Source organism: Rattus rattus, chromosome 1 (assembly GCF_011064425.1).
Source record: "Rattus rattus isolate New Zealand chromosome 1, Rrattus_CSIRO_v1, whole genome shotgun sequence".
NCBI classification, from domain to species: Eukaryota; Metazoa; Chordata; class Mammalia; order Rodentia; family Muridae; genus Rattus; species Rattus rattus.
Genome location: NC_046154.1, coordinates 255120109 through 255138229, shown reverse-complemented (window position 1 = coordinate 255138229; position 18121 = coordinate 255120109). Strand labels below are relative to the sequence as shown.

Below are 18121 nucleotides of genomic sequence, written 5' to 3'. Positions count from 1 at the left end.
ACCTTACCAGACTGGGGAGGACAACACCAAGTCCCTAGGAGAAAACGTCATACTGAGAGGAAAATGGCTACTCAAAGGCACACTCTTGCTTCATCACAGCACCAAGGCTTCACCCAGGAAGAAACAGCTTGATCTCCTAAAAGCCAAGACGACTGGACATGGCCTTGATGAAGAGCCCATCCCAAGTTGCATTTTAAAGGGATACAGATAGAACACCTTGGGAAAGGCTTTATCCTGGCTTTTTGGGTCCTTTTCTTTTGAGGGGTGCTTCCTCCGCTAGTCTGTGATAGTGGGCTTTCGTGACTCATGCAGAAGGCTTTTTTGGGGGGAACTGGGGGATCAGAAAGGGAAGGTTCCTCATCTAAGTGTGGGGGTAAAATGTCAGAACGACCTGCGGGATGGAGAGGAAGAGTGAGAAGCAAGGGCTGCAAACGGAGGGAACACCAGGCCCTTGATCCGGGTCCAGCATTACCATGCACTAGGCCTTTAAGACCAGGCCCACCCAAGGAGAGATGGCAGTGCTTCTAGAATGAAGGGACAGGAAGGCTAGGATATTTCCTCATATCCTGGAGCACTTCCAGAAGGTACTAGGAAGGAAGCCTTTGGATTTTAAGTGAGCATGTGCGTTTTTCAACTTTCTCTACATGGCGTCCATGAACCGACAAACTTGAAAATGTCCATGCACAGAAATGTATGTGGCGGCTGGGTCATGCCTATCTAGAGGTCAAGTTGACCCTCACTGGGGAAAAACATACACAGGAGGGTGAGGCAGTTAGGAGGATGTCAGTATGCGCCAGAAGTGACTGGCTGGGGGTCAGTTAGAGGAGTAGGGGAGCTAGGAACTGTGGACCCTGAGCAAGGGACAGAACACCCTTGCTCAATGCCTGGTAACCTCTGTCCTAACTGGCCTCTGGAGAGGTCCTGAGGTAGTGGGTAAACACATTCCTCTACACGGTCACCTCTGCTCTAGCTGGTTTCTGGGGTGGTCCTGAGGTAAAGTGTGTACAGTCTATACTTTGTACCATGGAAAGGGTCATTTTTAAATTATCTGTTTTTGTTTTGTTTCCTTGTTCGTTTTGTTTTAAAGGACATGCCCCTCTCAAATATTTACAAAGTACAGCAAACAACCTGCCCTAGATTGTCAAAAGAGGAGTCAACTTGCCACCGAAGTCAGTTCTCTGCTCTTTCTGACAGCCATCTTGTAGAGGAGCAAAGGCATCGAGCCATGTGGCTACCTCACCCTTCTCCCGCGGCCTCTGTACCTTGCAGCCTTCACACGCGTGGACTCCATAGTGGTATCCTGAGGCCTTGTCCCCACATATTCGACACTCGATGTTCAGTGCATTGCCAGGGGACTCATCCGTGCTGGTGGGGACAGCAGGGCAGCTGACTGAGGAGGGGCTGGAAGCTGGAGAGAGGGTGTCTACAGAGAAGAGGAAGGTGGGTGAGACCTGGGGTGTTACCACCCATGTCAGAATCAGATCCTTGGGAAGATAACTTTGCATAAGAGGGAGACGAGTGATGTGAGCAGGTGCCTCTCTTGAATCAGCCTGGCCCCTGGCAACACACTGCCCATAGTTACTTACCATGGTGCCACCATCTTGAGGCTCATGTGCACTAGCCTGCCTCCTGCCTCGTACCCTACTTCCAGGTCTTCAGAGGCCATATTATGGGACCTCCACAGGGGCCCCAGTCTCCCATGCCACATGCCCAACACAGAGCTAGCTGCCTTTCAATTTTGTTGTCACCGTTACTCAGTAGCCCTGCAATACAGACTAAACAGTTGCACCCACAGGGGTCGTGACACATGTTTTCAACCCTAAAATCCAGTAGCTAACATAAGAGGATTGGTGAGTTCAAGACCAGCCTGGACTATAGAGTAAGTCAGACACAGAGATGGAGATGGAGATGGAGCGGGAGCTGGAGACAGAGACAGAGACAGAAGTGGAGGTAGAGATGGGGGCAGAGGAGGAGACAGAAGAGGGAGGAGAATACGTAGAGAAACAGAGGAGAGAAAAGTGGAGGAGAACCAAGAGAGTGTGTGTTGAGAGAGGAGAAAAAAACATGCTGAGATTGACAAGAGAAAGAGAGTTGAGAAAGGAGAGGAGAGGAAAGATGAAAAAAAAAAAAGAGATAGGGCAGGGCCTGGGAGAAGATAGATTGTTTTTTTTTTCTTTTCTGTTTTTCGGAGCTGGAGACCGAACCCAGGGCCTTGCGCTTGCTAGGCAAGCGCTCTACCACTGAGCTAAATCCCCAACCCCGAGAAGATAGTTTTAAACACCCACTCTTTAAAAGTCCAGTGTCCAAGAGATGCAACAAAGTCTTAAAACTAACCAATAGAAAACAACACAGATAAAAAGCATCAACAGAGACTCGGAGAGATGGCTCAGAGGTTAAAAGCACTGGATGCTCTTCCAGAGGTCCTGGGTTCAATTCCCAGCAACCACATGGTGGCTCACAACCATCTGTAATGGGATCTGGTGCCCTCTTCTGGCTTTCAGGCCTACATGCCAGCAGAGTGTTATGTACTTAAAGAATAAATACACCCTTTTAAAAAGGGCATCAATATAAGTGGCTATTAGCCCAAATGCTTGAATTACCCTAGATGCATAGAACACATGAAACTCAAGACGGATGACCAAAATGTGAATGCTTCACTCCTTCTTTAAAAGGGGAACAAGAATACCCTTGGCAGGGAATAAAGAGGCAAAGATTAAAACAGAGAGAGAAGGAACACTCATTCAGAGCCTGCCCCACATGTGGCCCATACATATACAGCCACCCAATTAGACAAGATGGATGAAGCAAAGAAGTGCAGGCCAATAGGAGCCGGATGTAGATCTCTCCTGAGAGACACAGCCAGAATACAGCAAACACAGAGGCGAATGCCAGCAGCAAACCACTGAACTGAGAATAGGACCCCCGTTGAAGGAATCAGAGAAAGAACTGGAAGAGCTTGAAGGGGCTTGAGATTCCCATATGAACAACAATGCCAAGCAACCAGAGCCTCCAGGGACTAAGCCACTACCTAAAGACTATACATGGACTGACCCTGGACTCTGACCTCATAGGTAGCAATGAATATCCTAGTAAGAGCACCAGGGAAGGGAAGCCCTTGGTCCTGCTAAGACTGAACTCGAGTGAATGTGATTGTTGGGGGAGGGCAGCAATGGGGGAGGATGGGGAGGGAACACCCATAAAAAGGGGGGGAGGGGTTGGGGGACGTTGGGTCCGGAAAACGGGAAAGGAATAACACTCTAAATGTAAATAAGAAATACTCAAGTTAATAAAATTATGTCTCTTAAAAAAAATGAACTTTTAAAAAAAAAAAGGGCATCAATAGACCTGAATAAATGCTTCACCCAAGAAGACAGACGGATGGTGAGTGTGTGTATGGAAACACGCTCAGCATCACTGTCCTTAACAGACTTCGAGTTAAAGCCACAGAGACTATCACTGTATACCGATTAAACTAAACTCCCTCAAAACTGGCGATGAAAGTGCTGGCAGGGTTGTGTAGGGCTGCTGGCACTCCTGGCTGGCATGCATGCAGAAAGAGACAGTCACATTTAGAGCAAAACAGTCATGATAAATATCACATCTCTGGTTGTTTACCCAGCTGACTCGGGAGCGGGTACACAGAAAGCAAGCAGCATGAGCATTTATAGAAGTGTATCTCTTCTCAAAGCTTGTGTGGATAGCGTGTGTGTCTGTGTGCACTGTCGTTATGTGTACAAGTGCTGTTGTGTATGTTGTGTACATGCTATGGCATGGATGTGGAGGTCAGAGGATAACCTGGGCATCGGCTGTCAACCTCCATCTTGTTTGAGACAGGCCCTCTTTTCTGTTGTTCACCCCTCTGTACACCGGGTAGCTGGTGTGAGAGCTTCTCGGAGGCTCTTACATCGGCCCGCCTTCCCTGCACACGCCACTGCAGTCTCGAACCATGCCACTGCACTTGGCTTCTTTGTCTCTCAAACATGCTTTTGGAAGTCAAGTCTTCACCCTTACACGGCAAACTCTTTGACCCACAGAACCATCTCCGCAGCCCCACTAGCGTCATACTTAACGGCTAGGGATAGAAGTAGCCAAGGTTGATGTGCATGAGTTCGAGGCCAGCCTGAACTTTACAGTGAGTTCTAGGACAGCATGAGCTACAATGGAGTAAGATCTTAGATCAAGAAACCAACAAAGGGAGGTTGGTGGGATGGTTCAGTGGTACAAAAGACTGACTTTCTGCATTCCAGGAACCCACAGCAGGAAGAGACACATGAAAGTTGTCTTATGACCTACAACCCCGACACATATACACATGCCTATCTCCTCCTCTACACACACACACACACACACACACACACACACACACACCACATAGTTCACCTCCTCCTCTACACACATACACAAATACACACACATACGTACACACATACACACACCACATATACATCTGTCCACCTCCTCTTCTACACACACACACACACACACAAATACACACACACACACACACACACACACACGCCAAATTAAAAGACATCCCACAACACAACAAAAAGACAACTATAAAGGACACCCCAGCAGCAACTGGTCCCAGGGAACTGCACTTACAGGGCCGAGTGCATTCCTGTCCTTGCCCTGCACAGTGGATGTTCCTGACTGAGCAGAGCATCTGGTGCAGCACTCGGGGCATTTACTAATTTGGCAGTGAGGAACTCGCCTCTCGAGTAAAAGTTAGCCGGTTCCATCTAACAAAGCCAGGAGGAGGACCTGAAAGGATCAGACACTTCACCGTCACCTGATTGCATCTGAGCAAAGCCTGGGCACACCTATTGGAATGCAGAGTCCACCACACCACAGAGCTCACAACAAGTGCCACTCAATAAAAAGAAATTACAAGGCACATGAGCAGAAATTTTGGCTCTTGATGAGAAGAGAAATGAATGAAAGAGAGCAAGAAATGACACAGGTGATAGAATTTGCAGCCAAGGCATTAAAGAGTTATTCTGACCATGCTCCAACATTCGAGACAGAAGACTGGGTGGGCTGTGTAGAAATGAAGGTGAAAAGACTGGGCGGATCATAGCACTAGTGATAAAAACTGCAATATCTGGTGTGAAAAATAAACCAGGTAGATTAGACGCTGCCGAAGAAAAGATGGGCGAAATGGAAAACACAGCAATAGAAACTATCCAAAGGCATGGGGGAAGATGAAAACAGAAAAATACTCAGAAGCAACAGGTAGCCTGCATTCAGAAGCTCATGGAATGAGAAACATGGGGGAGGCAACTCAAGGCATACCACAAGCAAAGGGTTAGAGTAGAAAATGTATACAAATTGAAATATATATATTTAAAGTATGAGTGACAGGTGTCACAAGAATGCAGAGGGCACCATTGCATAGGGTTGATGGGGATATAACTCAGCACAGCTATTGTGGGAAATTATATAGAGCTTCCTCTGATAACAAAAGGTGAAACTACCATGGGCTGAAACAACCCCACTATCCTTCTGGAAACATGTCCATGAGAACTGAAATCGATCTGCTGAAGGGTTGCCTGCACCCCACACATCACTATTCACAATAGCTGAGATGCAGAGTCCACCTTAGTGTCTCACGATGGATACATAGAGAAAGGAAACAGGGCATATATACACAACCATATCAATCGACATTAACAGAGAGGGTGGGAAGACCTGCCCACTGTGGGCAGCACCATTCCCTACACAGGGGATCCTGAACTATGTAAGAGTCGAGAAAGTGGGGGCTGGAGAGAGGGCTCAAGTGAAGAGCACTGGTTGCTCTTCCAGAGGGCTGGAGTTCAATTCCTATCACTCATGTGACTTCTCACAACTGTCTGTAACTCTAGGCACAAGAGATCTGACGCTCTCTTCTGGCTGATGCGGGCACTGCACACACACACTGTACACAACATACACTCAGGCAAATAAACAGGAGAGATTCTATCTCAAAGAAAAGTGAGCTGAGCGCTGGCATTCACTGTTCTACCTTCCTGTTTATGGATGTGATATGACCAACCCCCTCAGGCTCCTGTTGCCAACATCACTGCTGTGATGGATTGTGACTTGGAACTGTGACTTAAACAATACTTTTCCCCCCTAAGTGGCTTTGTCAGTGTGTTTTATCAACAGAAATGAAGCTAAGACAGAACAAGCGGAAGCAGTACAAACTCCCTAAATAGTAGAGTGGCAATAAAGACGCATTAGGAACCGCTTCATGGCTGTGAGTTCAACAAGTTAGATGGAACTAACACATTCTTCGAAAGATGCCGTGACAGTCTTCGTTGTCAATTCTTCTGTGCTGAGAGATGACGGAGGGGCTGACTAGTAAAGAACGCATCTGGGTGTGTCTATAGGCTGTTGTGAGAGAAGATTGACATGTGGAAGGACCACTAAGGGAGAAAGACTGGCCCTAAGTATGGGCAGCAGCATCCTATGAGCCAGGGGCCCAGATGGAATAAAAGCAAAGAAGCAGAGACGTTAGCCAGTGTGTGCAAGGGCCCCTTTTCTGGACAAGTACAATTGAGGCTGCTCCCACCACCAGAGGACACTGGACAGTTATTCCAGGCTACATACATTAGTGCTGCCTAGGCAGTGGGCAGCCTGCAGCCTTAGACTAAGATTGCTGGATCCCCTATGTTTTGAGGTTTTGGGGTCCCTAGACTGAGCTAAAATTAGGTTCTTTGGCTTATCGGCATGCAGAAAGCTATTGGGATACCACCCGGCCTCCAATTATGTAAGCCAACCTAATAAACTCCCTTTTACAACCATACATAAGCACAGTATATGTTCTTTTTGTGTAGAGAACCTAATACAGAAACAAATGATCAACATTTAAAAAGAGAGGGGGGAAATGAACAGTCTTCCCTCTACCTAGGAAAAAAATTGAATATATGGTTTAAAATATCCTCCCCTAAAGAAAAGTCCTGCTGGGTGGGGTGGCACAACTTTTATGTCTTTAATCCCAACACTTGGGAGGTAGAGGCAGGCGGATCTCTGTAAGCCGAGCCCTAGTCTACATAGTGAGACTCTGTCAATAAGGAAGAAAGAAAGAAAGAAAAAGAAAGAGAGAGAGAAAAAGAGAGAGAGAGAAAGAAAGAAAGGAAAGAAAGGAAGAAAGGAAGGAAGAAGGGGGGAGGGAGAAGGAGGAAGAAGGAAAGAAAGAAAGAAAGAAAGAAAGAAAGAAAGAAAGGAAGGAAGGAAGGAAGGAAGAAAGGAAGGAAGGAAGAAAGGGCTGTGAGTTAAGAAAACTCCAGGCTCAGATGGCTTCCTATATGAAATCTCCCAAGCTTTCAAGGAAACTCAAGTATCACTTCTACAGAAAAACTTCCAGGAAACCAAAAATGAGAGAACATTTCCTAGTTTAACAATGCAAGAAAATTCTAGAATCAATCTAAGACCAAAGGGGTGGGGAGGGAGGGAGGAGGGAGGGAGGGAGGGAGGGAAAGAGAGAGAGAGAGAGAGAGAGAGAGAGAGAGAGAGAGAGAGAGAGAGAGAGAGAGAGAGAGAGAGAGGTGGGGGGTTAGTTTTAGTTTTAGATTCTGAAAACAAAAACCAAGATTCCCTTAATAAAACTTAGACAGTTAAATTAAACTATATACCAAGATGGTCATTAGGACAAACTAACATTTTTCACTGGGAGCTTAGCTTAACCTTTGACCCGTGCAATTTACCTGTTAATAAACTAAAAGGGGCCAGGCGGTGGTGGTGCAAGCCTTTGGTCCTGGCACTTGGGAATCAGAAGCAGGTGGACCTCTGTGAGTCTGAGGCTAGCCTGGTCTACAAAGTGAGTTCAAAAGACAGCTGGGCTACACAGAGAAACCTTGTTTCAAAAAACCAGTAAGTGAGTAAGTAAGTAAACTAGCTAACTAACTAACTAACTAACCAACTAAAAGGAAGCCCTTTTAATCATCGTCCTAGGTACATAAGAATTTCCCCAAATCTGACATCAATGCCTAATAAAAGCTCACAGCACACTGGAACAAGAAGGTGACACCATCAGTTCGGTAAACATCTAAGCACCCCATAAGAACACTGTGAGAGGGGGTTGGGGATTTAGCTCAGTGGTAGAGCGCTTGCCTAGGAAGCGCAAGGCCCTGGGTCCCCAGCTCTGGAAAAAAGAACCAAAAAAAAAAAAAAAAAAAAAAAAAGAACACTGTGAGAGGGCATCTACGAGAAACGGCAGTCAGGACACTGTGGCAAAAGAGTGTGTGGCTTTTCCATGGACCAGTATAAGAGCAGGCATGGCCATTCCTGTCTAACATTGTGCTGGACATTCCGGCCAGTATAACATTGTAATAAAAGGAGACTAAAAGGACCCATCAAATGGAAGAAAACTGTCTTTGCAGCACATGGCATCATTATTCACACGAAAATCTTAAAAAAGAATCTGTAAAGAATTCATCAGAACTAGAGAGACAGACAGACAGACAGGAAGGCAGAGATTCTTTTTTAAATGCCTTATTTTCTTTGAGATGAATTCACACCTAAAAAGATCTTCCTAGAAAGCAGCCCTTACCTGTGATGACAGAGCCCTCCGAGCCTGGACAGCTCCCTAAGTATTGGTAGTCCGCAAAACTAAAGCTGCCGGAACTCTCCTCTCCGAGGGACTGAGAAATCTCTTGAATGTTTCCCATCTCTTGTAAGAATTCTTCAGATAAGGGACTTTCCAGGTCATCTGCTTCAAGTGGGGAGAGAGGACAGATGGGGCTCTCTGTGTCCACCATGTTGAATGGTTGTGGCCAGGCGGGCCACAGAGCGCCAATCTGTAGGAGGAAAAGAGCCATTCACTTTCTGTTCCGAATTGAAAACATCGCTGTCTAAGTTCAAATCTCAGCAGTGGCAGCATTGACTCCCTACCCTTGACTCTCGAAAGCACAGTAATTAGATTCTCTGGACGGGGTCTGGAGAGATGACTCAGCAGTTAGGAGCACTTGTTGCTCTTGCAGAGGACCTGGGTTTAATTCCCTACACCAGTGTGGCGGCTCACAATCATCTGTAACTCCAGTTCCAAGGGATCCGACACCCTCTTCTGACTCCTGTGGGCACTCTGGTGTTTGGGACACATATATAGATCTAGGATAAATGTTCATACGACATATAAAATAAAACAAATACACATTCTAAAATCTGTGAGCAATAAAATGCAGAAGGTGCCGAGCTACGTGCAGTTGGCAACCCTTCGTTGTTCACTGTCTGTCCACTGCACTGAGCTCAGCTTTCCAGCCGCGGACAGAAGCAAAGTCCACTTCCCTTGAACGTGCCTTCTAATGGGGACACAGGTGGGGGCCAACTGAACGGGATGTCTGCTGGGGGGTGAGATGATCCAGCAAGGGCAGATGGGGAACAGATGCCTCGCACGGGGGAAGCCCCAGAAGGGTGAGCTCCGTTCTGGAGAAGAATGTTCCAGCAAAAAGAACACCAAGTGCTAGTGCATGCCAGCACATTCTAGGATCAGCAGGGAGGCCACTGGGCTTGGCTGAGGGGCACCAAGGGGGAAGGAATAAGCAGTCAGTGAGTGCTCTTCCTGTACACACGAAGGCCAGGGTATGGTAGATGGTTCTAGAAAAAAAAGTGACATAGCAACAAATGCTTTGTGGAGTTTTAAAGACATCTAGGTAGATAAGTCCCAGGCAACATCAAACTCCATTTACCTGCCAGCAAAACAACAAGCAAACAACAAAAACCAAAAAGTTAAACCGACCCGACCCAAAACAAACAAACAACCCCCGCCCACAAAAGCAAAAAACAGAACCGTCTCCATATGGATAAATAATTCTTTCTCCATAATCTTAAATGACTCCGTATGCCCTTTAGCCCAAAGTCCAATCCCCTAGTGTGTCAGTTCAGCCCTTTGGAACTCATTTTTTCCCATCACGTACTTGTCACAGCCCCTTCAACCCTAAGGGAATCTACCACACTAGGTCTCTTTGTAGTTTCACCTCTGCCCAAGCTGCCCCACAGCTGTCTTCAGTAGGCCCTGACTCAGCCTCCTTCCCCTAAGCTTGATAGGGTCACCCACCACCTAGCCAGACGGACTAGAGGACATTTAGCTCCCTAACCTGTTTTTCCATAGTTTTTCTATAGTCACAGAGAGGACCACAGCTCCCCTGTCATAGAGAGGGCTGGAGCTGCTGCATGCTAGGGGGGCTGTGGGTTCCAAATGCCGCAGCTCCTGTCGTGCTGTGACCACAGAGAGCTGTGTCTTCTGAAGACCATTTCCCAAAGCACTGAATGAACACGTGTGAACCGACATCGCCACGTTTCCCACTTGCCGAATGTCAGCAAACTTTTTGATTGCAGAGGGAGAGGCGTTTTGGCTTCCTTGAGAAATGAAAAATCGCTACAATTACCTATTTCTGTGAAATTCACCCCTCGAGCTTGGAATCCTGACAGTTTGTCATGGGTGATCATTACACACAGGGAGAACTCATCACCCTGGGATTGGGGAGATGGCTCAGTTGGTAAAGTGCTTGCTGTGAGAGTTCAAGGCCCTGGGTTCATAGCCTGTCACTGACAAAAAAAGCCAGGCATGGCAGTGTGTGTCAACAATCCCAGCACTGAGTAGGCGGAGGCAGGAGGATTCCCAGGACTGGCTGGTCAGCCAACCTAGCTAAATCTGAGTTCACGAGACTCTGTCTCAAAAAGTTAAGTAGAGATCAATTGAGGAAGACAGTTCACATTGACCTATGAAAGCATGTGTACAGGCACATGTGTGCAGGTACATATGTGTACAGACACATGTGTAAAAGTACATATGTGTACAGAAACATGCATATAGGCACATATGTGTACAGGCACATGAGTATAGGCACACGAGTACAGATACGTGAGTACAGGCACATGAACACAGGTACATGTGTACAGGCACATGTGTGCAGGCACATGTGTGTAAGTGTATGAGTCCAGGTACATGTATGCACGTGCCTTCACCCACGCCTACAAAATCATTGATCTTTGTGGGATAATGATGTGCTCGTGGATGTTACACCACAAATCTGCAGCTACTTTTTACTCGGAGGGGTGATGCTGGGGATGGAGCCCAGGGCCTCAGGCACACCCAGCATACTCCACCACTGAGCTATTACCCCAGCCCATCTACGCACGGACTTCTGCATTATATGCAAAGGACTGGCTCTTCAATCGGCAAGTCAGAGAGCGGGGCGATAAGCATTACATAAGTTATTTTCACCATGAACAAACAAAGAGTTCAAAAGCCGCAATTGTGATTATCGGCCATAAAGTTCATCCCTATAAAAAGGTCACAACTGGGCAGAGTTTGAGCTGAGGATTGGGCGGTGTCTTCTTTTTTGTCACTGCCTCCGACAGCAGCCTTTATCCCTACAAACCAGGGGCACTGACGTAAGGCCATGAGTTTAGTTTCCTTGTCATGACTTTCAGGGAGCCCCAGAGCTTGGGAATCATGTCACTTGACTGGTTGCTTTTAAGGAATAACCAGGACTTGGGCAGAGAAACATTGGTCTGGCTGTTCACAACTAGATGAGCTAACACGAGTAGAGCAATTGTGACGTGAACTCTGGACGCAGGGCCTGGCACCGCGCACATTGAGGAACACGTTGGTTCTTCTTGATTCCAACCAGGGCAGATAAGTGCCTTTCCCTTTGAATGAGTCCCCCAGATAGATAACAGAGGTCACATGGGCACACCCCAACACACTGGCCCTGAGATTCCTGGCAGGCCCTGGCATCCTCACAGACTGATTGAGAGCAAAAACATCCGGGGCAGTCTTACGACGGTGTCCAACATCCACAGTTTACCACCAGTGCTGATTCATGGAGAAGAGCAGCCAGGACAGCCAGTGACTGTGCCCTGTGCCCTATATATTCCAGAGGGATAGGGGACTGAGGAACAAACCCCATCTTAGCAGTGCCCACATGGCTTGGGATAACTGAATTCAGTAACAGCCATATTCCCTTGGGAATTAAGAAGTTGTCCATTTGAAAACTCCAAGAACATTTGATAAATAGTAAACAAAAGAAACAGACATACAGTTTCAGGCTGGAATAGGACAAAGTACCTGGGAATTTGGGTGTCCCCTGACAACCTTTTATGATGAAGAATCTTGCCTGTTGGACAATGTCCTCTAGGACAATGGCTAATATGATTTGCTAATCATACAATGAGCACTTACTGTGTGAAGCCAAGTAGGGCCAAGCTCATCCTCTAAGGTCCTCCACCCCTAGGTCCTAAATCTCTTAGGTCCTGATTTACCTGTGGTCATGTAACTTCTTTTTTTTTTTTTTTTTTGGTTCTTTTTTTCGGAGCTGGGGACCGAACCCAGGGCCTTGCGCTTCCTAGGCAAGCGCTCTACCACTGAGCTAAATCCCCAACCCCGGTCATGTAACTTCTTAGGTTTGCCTTTCTTACTAGACTGTATGTCTTGAAAGACCAAGGGGTGTATTTGCATGACCTTTGTATGCGTACTTCCAGAACAATCTCTACCAGGGAGCAGGTGTTCAGGAGCAAATTCTACACTTGGCGCAGAACAAGCACTCTTGTCTGTGGGGCTCTGTGAGAGCTCACTTTGGCTCTGTATGAGCAGCTACTTACTACCCAGTCAGTGAAACAGCACCAAGCATTTACAGACAACATCTGTGCAGTGAGTACCAAGAACAGAAGTCAAGGGGAATTCTGCACTGGATACATGACCTGCCATTTCCAGAGTAGAGTAGAAGTACGGGGTCTGAAAAAGTTTGTAAGAAGGAGAACAAAAAAGAAAATCTCAGTGGAATAGTGAACAGAGAAGATCCCAGTCATGTAGTGAGAACTGTGGAGACTAGGGATGCCAGGTGTCAACCACTTGATGCAAAGCAAAGGACTTGGCCAGACAGGTTCAGTGCATTCTCTGGCTTTGAGGTGAAAACTGGTGCCCAGCAGACAGTAAACATGAAGAGACAAAGGAGTGGGAGGCTTGCCATTCTGACTTTCCCCTTAGATCCACAAATGCTGAATTCTGGCTAAGTCCTGTGACCAAGTGTGCCACAGAACAGTCCGGAAGTTTCAACAACACCAGCAAGGTAGCTAGGTGTGAAGAAGTACACCTTTAATCCCAGCACTTGGAAGGCAAAAGCAGGTAGATCTCTGGGAGTTTTAGACTAGCCTGGTCTACACGGTGAGTTCCAAGGCATCCAGAGTTGCGTTGTAAGACCTTGTCTCAAAACAAACAAACAAACAAACAAACAAACAACACAAAACAAAACAAAAGTGGCACTCATGGAATCCTGGCTACTTGGAAGACTGAGGCAGGAGGATTGTAAGTTCCAGGCTAGCCAGAGCCACATAGAAAGACCTTGAAAGTGTAGAATTTGCTCTTGAAAAAGGAGAGGGGAGAGAATGAAGGGGCTTCATCCTTTGGCTGGAATAAAAGACTAGGGTTAGGGTGTGGCTACTGGTAGAGTGCACAGCCTAGCACAGAGAGAGCTTGGTTCAGTGCCCTCAGAACTATACAAAGAAAGACAAGAGGCGATCAGAGAGTTACTGTGGGCTCCCCAGGAGCACATGCTGCCTCCAACCTATCTTCAAACCCCTGTATTATTAGCAGAAGTTCTTGGATCGACACGTCGCTTCCTAAATATCATCTAGAACTACTCTTAAATAGCACAGAGCACGACACTCGAAACAGCTACAGGAAACAGTTTCGTGTCTTCCATGAACAAATGAGCCCGAACAGTAGCATCGTTCAGAAAAGCATCCAGACGGCCACAGACTATGCCCTCGCTATTCCTTCCCTTATTCACTGTGCCACAGGATGGACTCCTCAGCTCACTGTCTCTCAGAGCGCAACCATAAACCTAGAGAAACCAGTTTAACCCTTCTACTGTTAGAGGAAGTCTGATTAGACTTAAGGGAGTGGTTGAAAGGCCAAAGAGGAAGTCTTACTGAGGGAGCATCTATGCCAGCAGGCGGCTCCCAGACTCACCAATTCTAGCTCGCAAGCTAGTTGCACCCTGCAGATCTTTTACATAACAGAGTCATATTGACACGTCTTTGAGTTCAGTTTGTTAGGCAAAGGACCTAAAATAACATTTCAGAATAAACAAACTAAAAGCCACAGAAGCCTTCCCTGTACCTTCACCTATGACCCAGGGGTCCAACAAAATCGGTTAATCATTACCAACCACACAGTGATCAACATGCTAATGGTCAGTGCAGAAAATGCCCACAAAACACACGGGAAGCTCAAGGCCAAGGTCGGCACGTAGCAATGGTAAAAAACTGGAGCGGGGGGGGGCATTATTTTAACAAGTCAAGTCCAACACAGCTCCCATCTCGTCCCCATCACCTTGTCCTTGCCCAACAATGCTGAAGGCATGACCTTGAAACCTTGTGATCACAAGAAATGATTGGCATGAGAGGCAGGACAGCAAGCCCAATGTGGCACAAGGCAGTGGCTTGGAGCCTCCGCAGCCCTACTGTGACAGCGCAAGATGAACGTTCCTAGCTCTTCTAAAGAACACGTCCTTTGAATTTTCTTTCCACAAAGTCCCCACTACCCGATGGGGCTTATCACTTCCATTTGAAACCCAATGTGCCTTTTTAAGTTCTGATGTAATCTTGCTTTTGTGAATAATGATGTGAAAAAAGAAAAAGCTACGAGCTTCAACACATTCCGTGCCTGTCGCAATCGAAGCTGGCTGAGCCCAGAAGTCTGTCACAAGAATCAAAAGTCAACTAACTAACGTGGCATTTGTATTTGTCGACTGGAAGCTTCGATCCTGTACAGACAGAACGTACAAACATGGGGACGATGTTGTGATGTTTAGCGGCCAGGTGACAGAAGCCACAGATCGATGGCTCTGCCACGTGTAAACCGGACTGTACCAGGGAGCAATGCCAGCACAAAAGGCAGCTGGCACAAATATTCCGATGCATGAAGTCTCGACTTAACCTGATGATGCCTTTGGGAAGAGACACCATGTCTTATGAATTCCATGAGACATATACAAGTATTCGCCTAAGCTAATGCATGAACTCAATACCAGAGACTACATACAGTCTTGAAGGATCTATCTCATGGGCAGGGGCACTGGAAAGAAGAGTGGGTTTGGGCAGGAAGGAGGGGCAAGGGAGAAATGAACATTTACTAAGTGGCCCCTGGTGTCAGATTCTGAGTGAAAATGACTTGAATTTCCTTAGTACCAAGACAGGGCGGAAGTAGTGGGTCCCACTCACAAAGCATAAAGAGACTCAGAGAACAGCGTCATTTGCCCAACTAGTACATACGAGGCACACATCAGCAAACAGTTGCAGGGAACTATGGCAGACCAGAGATCAGGAATACCAGACATGAAGCCTAGTGACCAGAAACTCAACAGAAAAGGGTGAAGGGCATCTCACTGAGAAAGGAGCAGCCCATGCAGATGAATGACCCCAGATGTTACTGGGAAAAATAACCAACGATGGCCAGCCAGGCTAAGCCAAGAGTTGCATCAGCTACAACTATGTAATGAATAGCCCTAAACACGGAGCTGGGCTCCCTCCACAAAGCAGGCTTTTCTGCTGGTCATAAAGGCTCTGTCAATGAGCTCTTGGAAGTCTTCTTCATGACTGGTAGGTTCAATGTAGTCTCCATCGCTTGCCCAGCAACTGATGCTTCTGATTGGTTCCCTTCCCACCAGGTCTTCCATTCTCTTACTGGGGCTGGAAGCTGCTGGACTTCCTCAAGAGCAGCGCCATCTTAAGAGGGTGAGGCCTGTCAGGCTTAAGCCAGCTCTCTCTTCTAAATTGTACAGCATCTCCCTAGTCATGTTCTGTGTTTCAGACCAAGTTGTAAGGCCAACCCCAACCCAAGGTGGAAGAATAAAGCCCCTACCTTTGGTGGGAGGAGCCACGAAGGGATGTGTGGCCGTTTGTGGCTCCTTGTGCTGGGGAAGTGGTAAGAGATGACCCAGGAGATGCAGGAGAGGTTGTCAGGCCTTTCATGGTACCTGAGGACTCACTCTGTGCAGTTTGGATGTCATTTTCAAAGCAGTAAGGGGCAGGCTGTGGAGCGGTCACTCTAGAGACCGAGAATTATGTGTGGACTGGCCTAGCAACAAGGTGGGATCTGCACTCACAGAACAATAGCAGTAGCAACCCAAGTCCTCAAGAGGCTGTCATCCTGTCCCTCTATACTCGGAGCCTACCTCAGAGAGCTGGGGTAGGAGGCAGGGTACCAGCATCGGAAGGTGGCTGCATCGGGCATTGGAGCTGAGCCTGGGACAGACAGGGACTCTGGCTTAGGTAACTGGTGGAAGTGGTGACATCCATGACACCTAGAATATAAGCATGCGGACCCAAGTTTGAACCCTCAGGATCCATGGAAGAAGCAGCAGGAATGAGAGGATCCCAGAGGCTGGCTGGGAAGACAGTCTAGCTGCTACTCAGTGAGGCAGAGAGAGAGAGAGAGAGAGAGAGAGAGAGAGAGAGAGAGAGAGAGAGAGAGAGAGAGAGAGAGAAAGCTGCAAATGGACTTACAGTAGATGAATTCCACCAACAGCAGGAGGATTCTGGGAGCAGAGCAGAGGGAAACCCTCCAGGAATTCAAGAAAATTCCTCAACGAAGAAAGCCTCAAGTTCACAGGTCCCAGGGTCCAGCGGGGTCCAGACAGAGTGAGGACAGATATACAGTAAGGCCAGTTGCTGGAAAGTTCTACAACACACTGGGGACGAACTGATATTCTCCAGAAGGCAGCAGAGGCCAATGACATCACTTGCAAGGGCTCAAAGTATGGGAAAGTTATTGAGTTTCTCAACAGCAACCGCAGGGAGAGAGAAAAGGACTTAATACCATCAAAACGCCCACGGGAAATCATTTCTGGCCGATAACCACGAGTTCGGAAAGCCATCCGCAGGGTGAGAGGGACACAGAGCTCCTGTTCACCCTGTGCACCTTCTCTCCCAGGTTCTAGAATGCCTTCTTCAGCAACACTCGGAACCCACCTCTTTGGTGAACACGGTTTTTACAGGTGGGACTTAACGACACTTTTTTTTTTTCTCTAGATATCCAACTTGCAGTGGATCGCTAAGCTCTTACATCTCCGTCTGATGCATTTTTATGGTCTCTTGGCCTTTTGCTCCCATCACTTAATAAGTAGTCATTATTAGGTATTTGTCAGACACAACCTGTAACATGTGCTGTAAACCAGAGATGCGGTTGATTATATTGGGGGTGTTGGCGATGGTGGTATTGCTAGCACTCCTGAGCGCTTATCGTGGGCCACACACTGAGTCCTGGTTACCTAACATCTACCTGCTCCTGCCATCCTTGCCCAGCCCCGTGAGATAGACGCTGTTATTGCATTCGAGTTACAGATAAGGACACTAAAGTACAGAGCGTCTCCGCAACATACCTAGGATCACAGCCCACGAACTACAGTAAACCTGGCTGCCGACCTCTGCTCCTCAATCCCAGCCATGGCTCTCAGTCAGGGCTTAATTTTTCCTTCCTGGTTTGTGTAGCTCAAGAGTACAGAGGCTGGGGAGATGGTTCAGTCTGTAAATATTCATTCACATTGCAAGAACAAGAAACTGGGTTCGATCCCCAGAGACCTCTTGAAGAGCTGTGTGTGTTGGCGTGTGCTTGCAACTCCAGCAGTGGGGACACAGAGATGATTGGATCCCCTAGGGCCTGCTGGCTGGTTAGTCTAGCCAGGTGGTGACCCCCAGGCCGGTGAGAGGGTGTGTCACAAAAAACAAGACGTAAAGCAGCCAAGGAATGACACCTCAGGTTGACCTCTGGCATCCATACACACATTCACTCCTGTGTGTGAAGATGTGTGTGTATGTAGCACAATGCACACACAATAGTGCATGTCCCATAGGGTGTGTGTGTGTGTGTGTGTGTGTGTGTGTGTGTTATGAGAACCAAGGTCTCACTATGTAGCCATGGCTAGCCCGGAACTTGCTATGTAGACCAAGCTGGCCCTGAACTCACAGAAATCCACCTGCTTCTGCTTCCTGAGTGCTGGGATTAAAGGTGTGTTCCACCGCGTCTGGCTGAGTGGTATAATTCTGTATTGGTGTCTTTGATAACCTGTGTTGAAGGCTGTGGGGTTTGCTTGCCTCTTGGGGAAAGGATCATGCTGCTGAATGTTGTGTAATTATG

The 18121-nt window shown here is 47.4% G+C and overlaps 1 protein-coding gene across 6 annotated transcripts in view; it reads right to left on the bottom strand.

Moving 5' to 3' along the window:
* Ppara (peroxisome proliferator activated receptor alpha) overlaps positions 1 to 18121 on the bottom strand; it is a 63751-nt gene that overhangs the window by 12896 nt on the left and 32734 nt on the right. For 4 of the 6 annotated variants that reach the window (XM_032919067.1, XM_032919076.1, XM_032919060.1 and 1 more), the window contains 2 exons: positions 8534 to 8780; positions 1263 to 1423 (listed from right to left, as the gene is read on the bottom strand). In XM_032919067.1, coding sequence (XP_032774958.1) covers positions 1263 to 1423; positions 8534 to 8741 — 369 coding nt within the window. In that variant the 5' untranslated portion in view covers positions 8742 to 8780. The remainder of the gene's footprint in view (positions 1 to 1262; positions 1424 to 8533; positions 8781 to 18121) is intronic. The other 2 variants (XM_032919101.1, XM_032919092.1) reach the window with 2 other exon arrangements.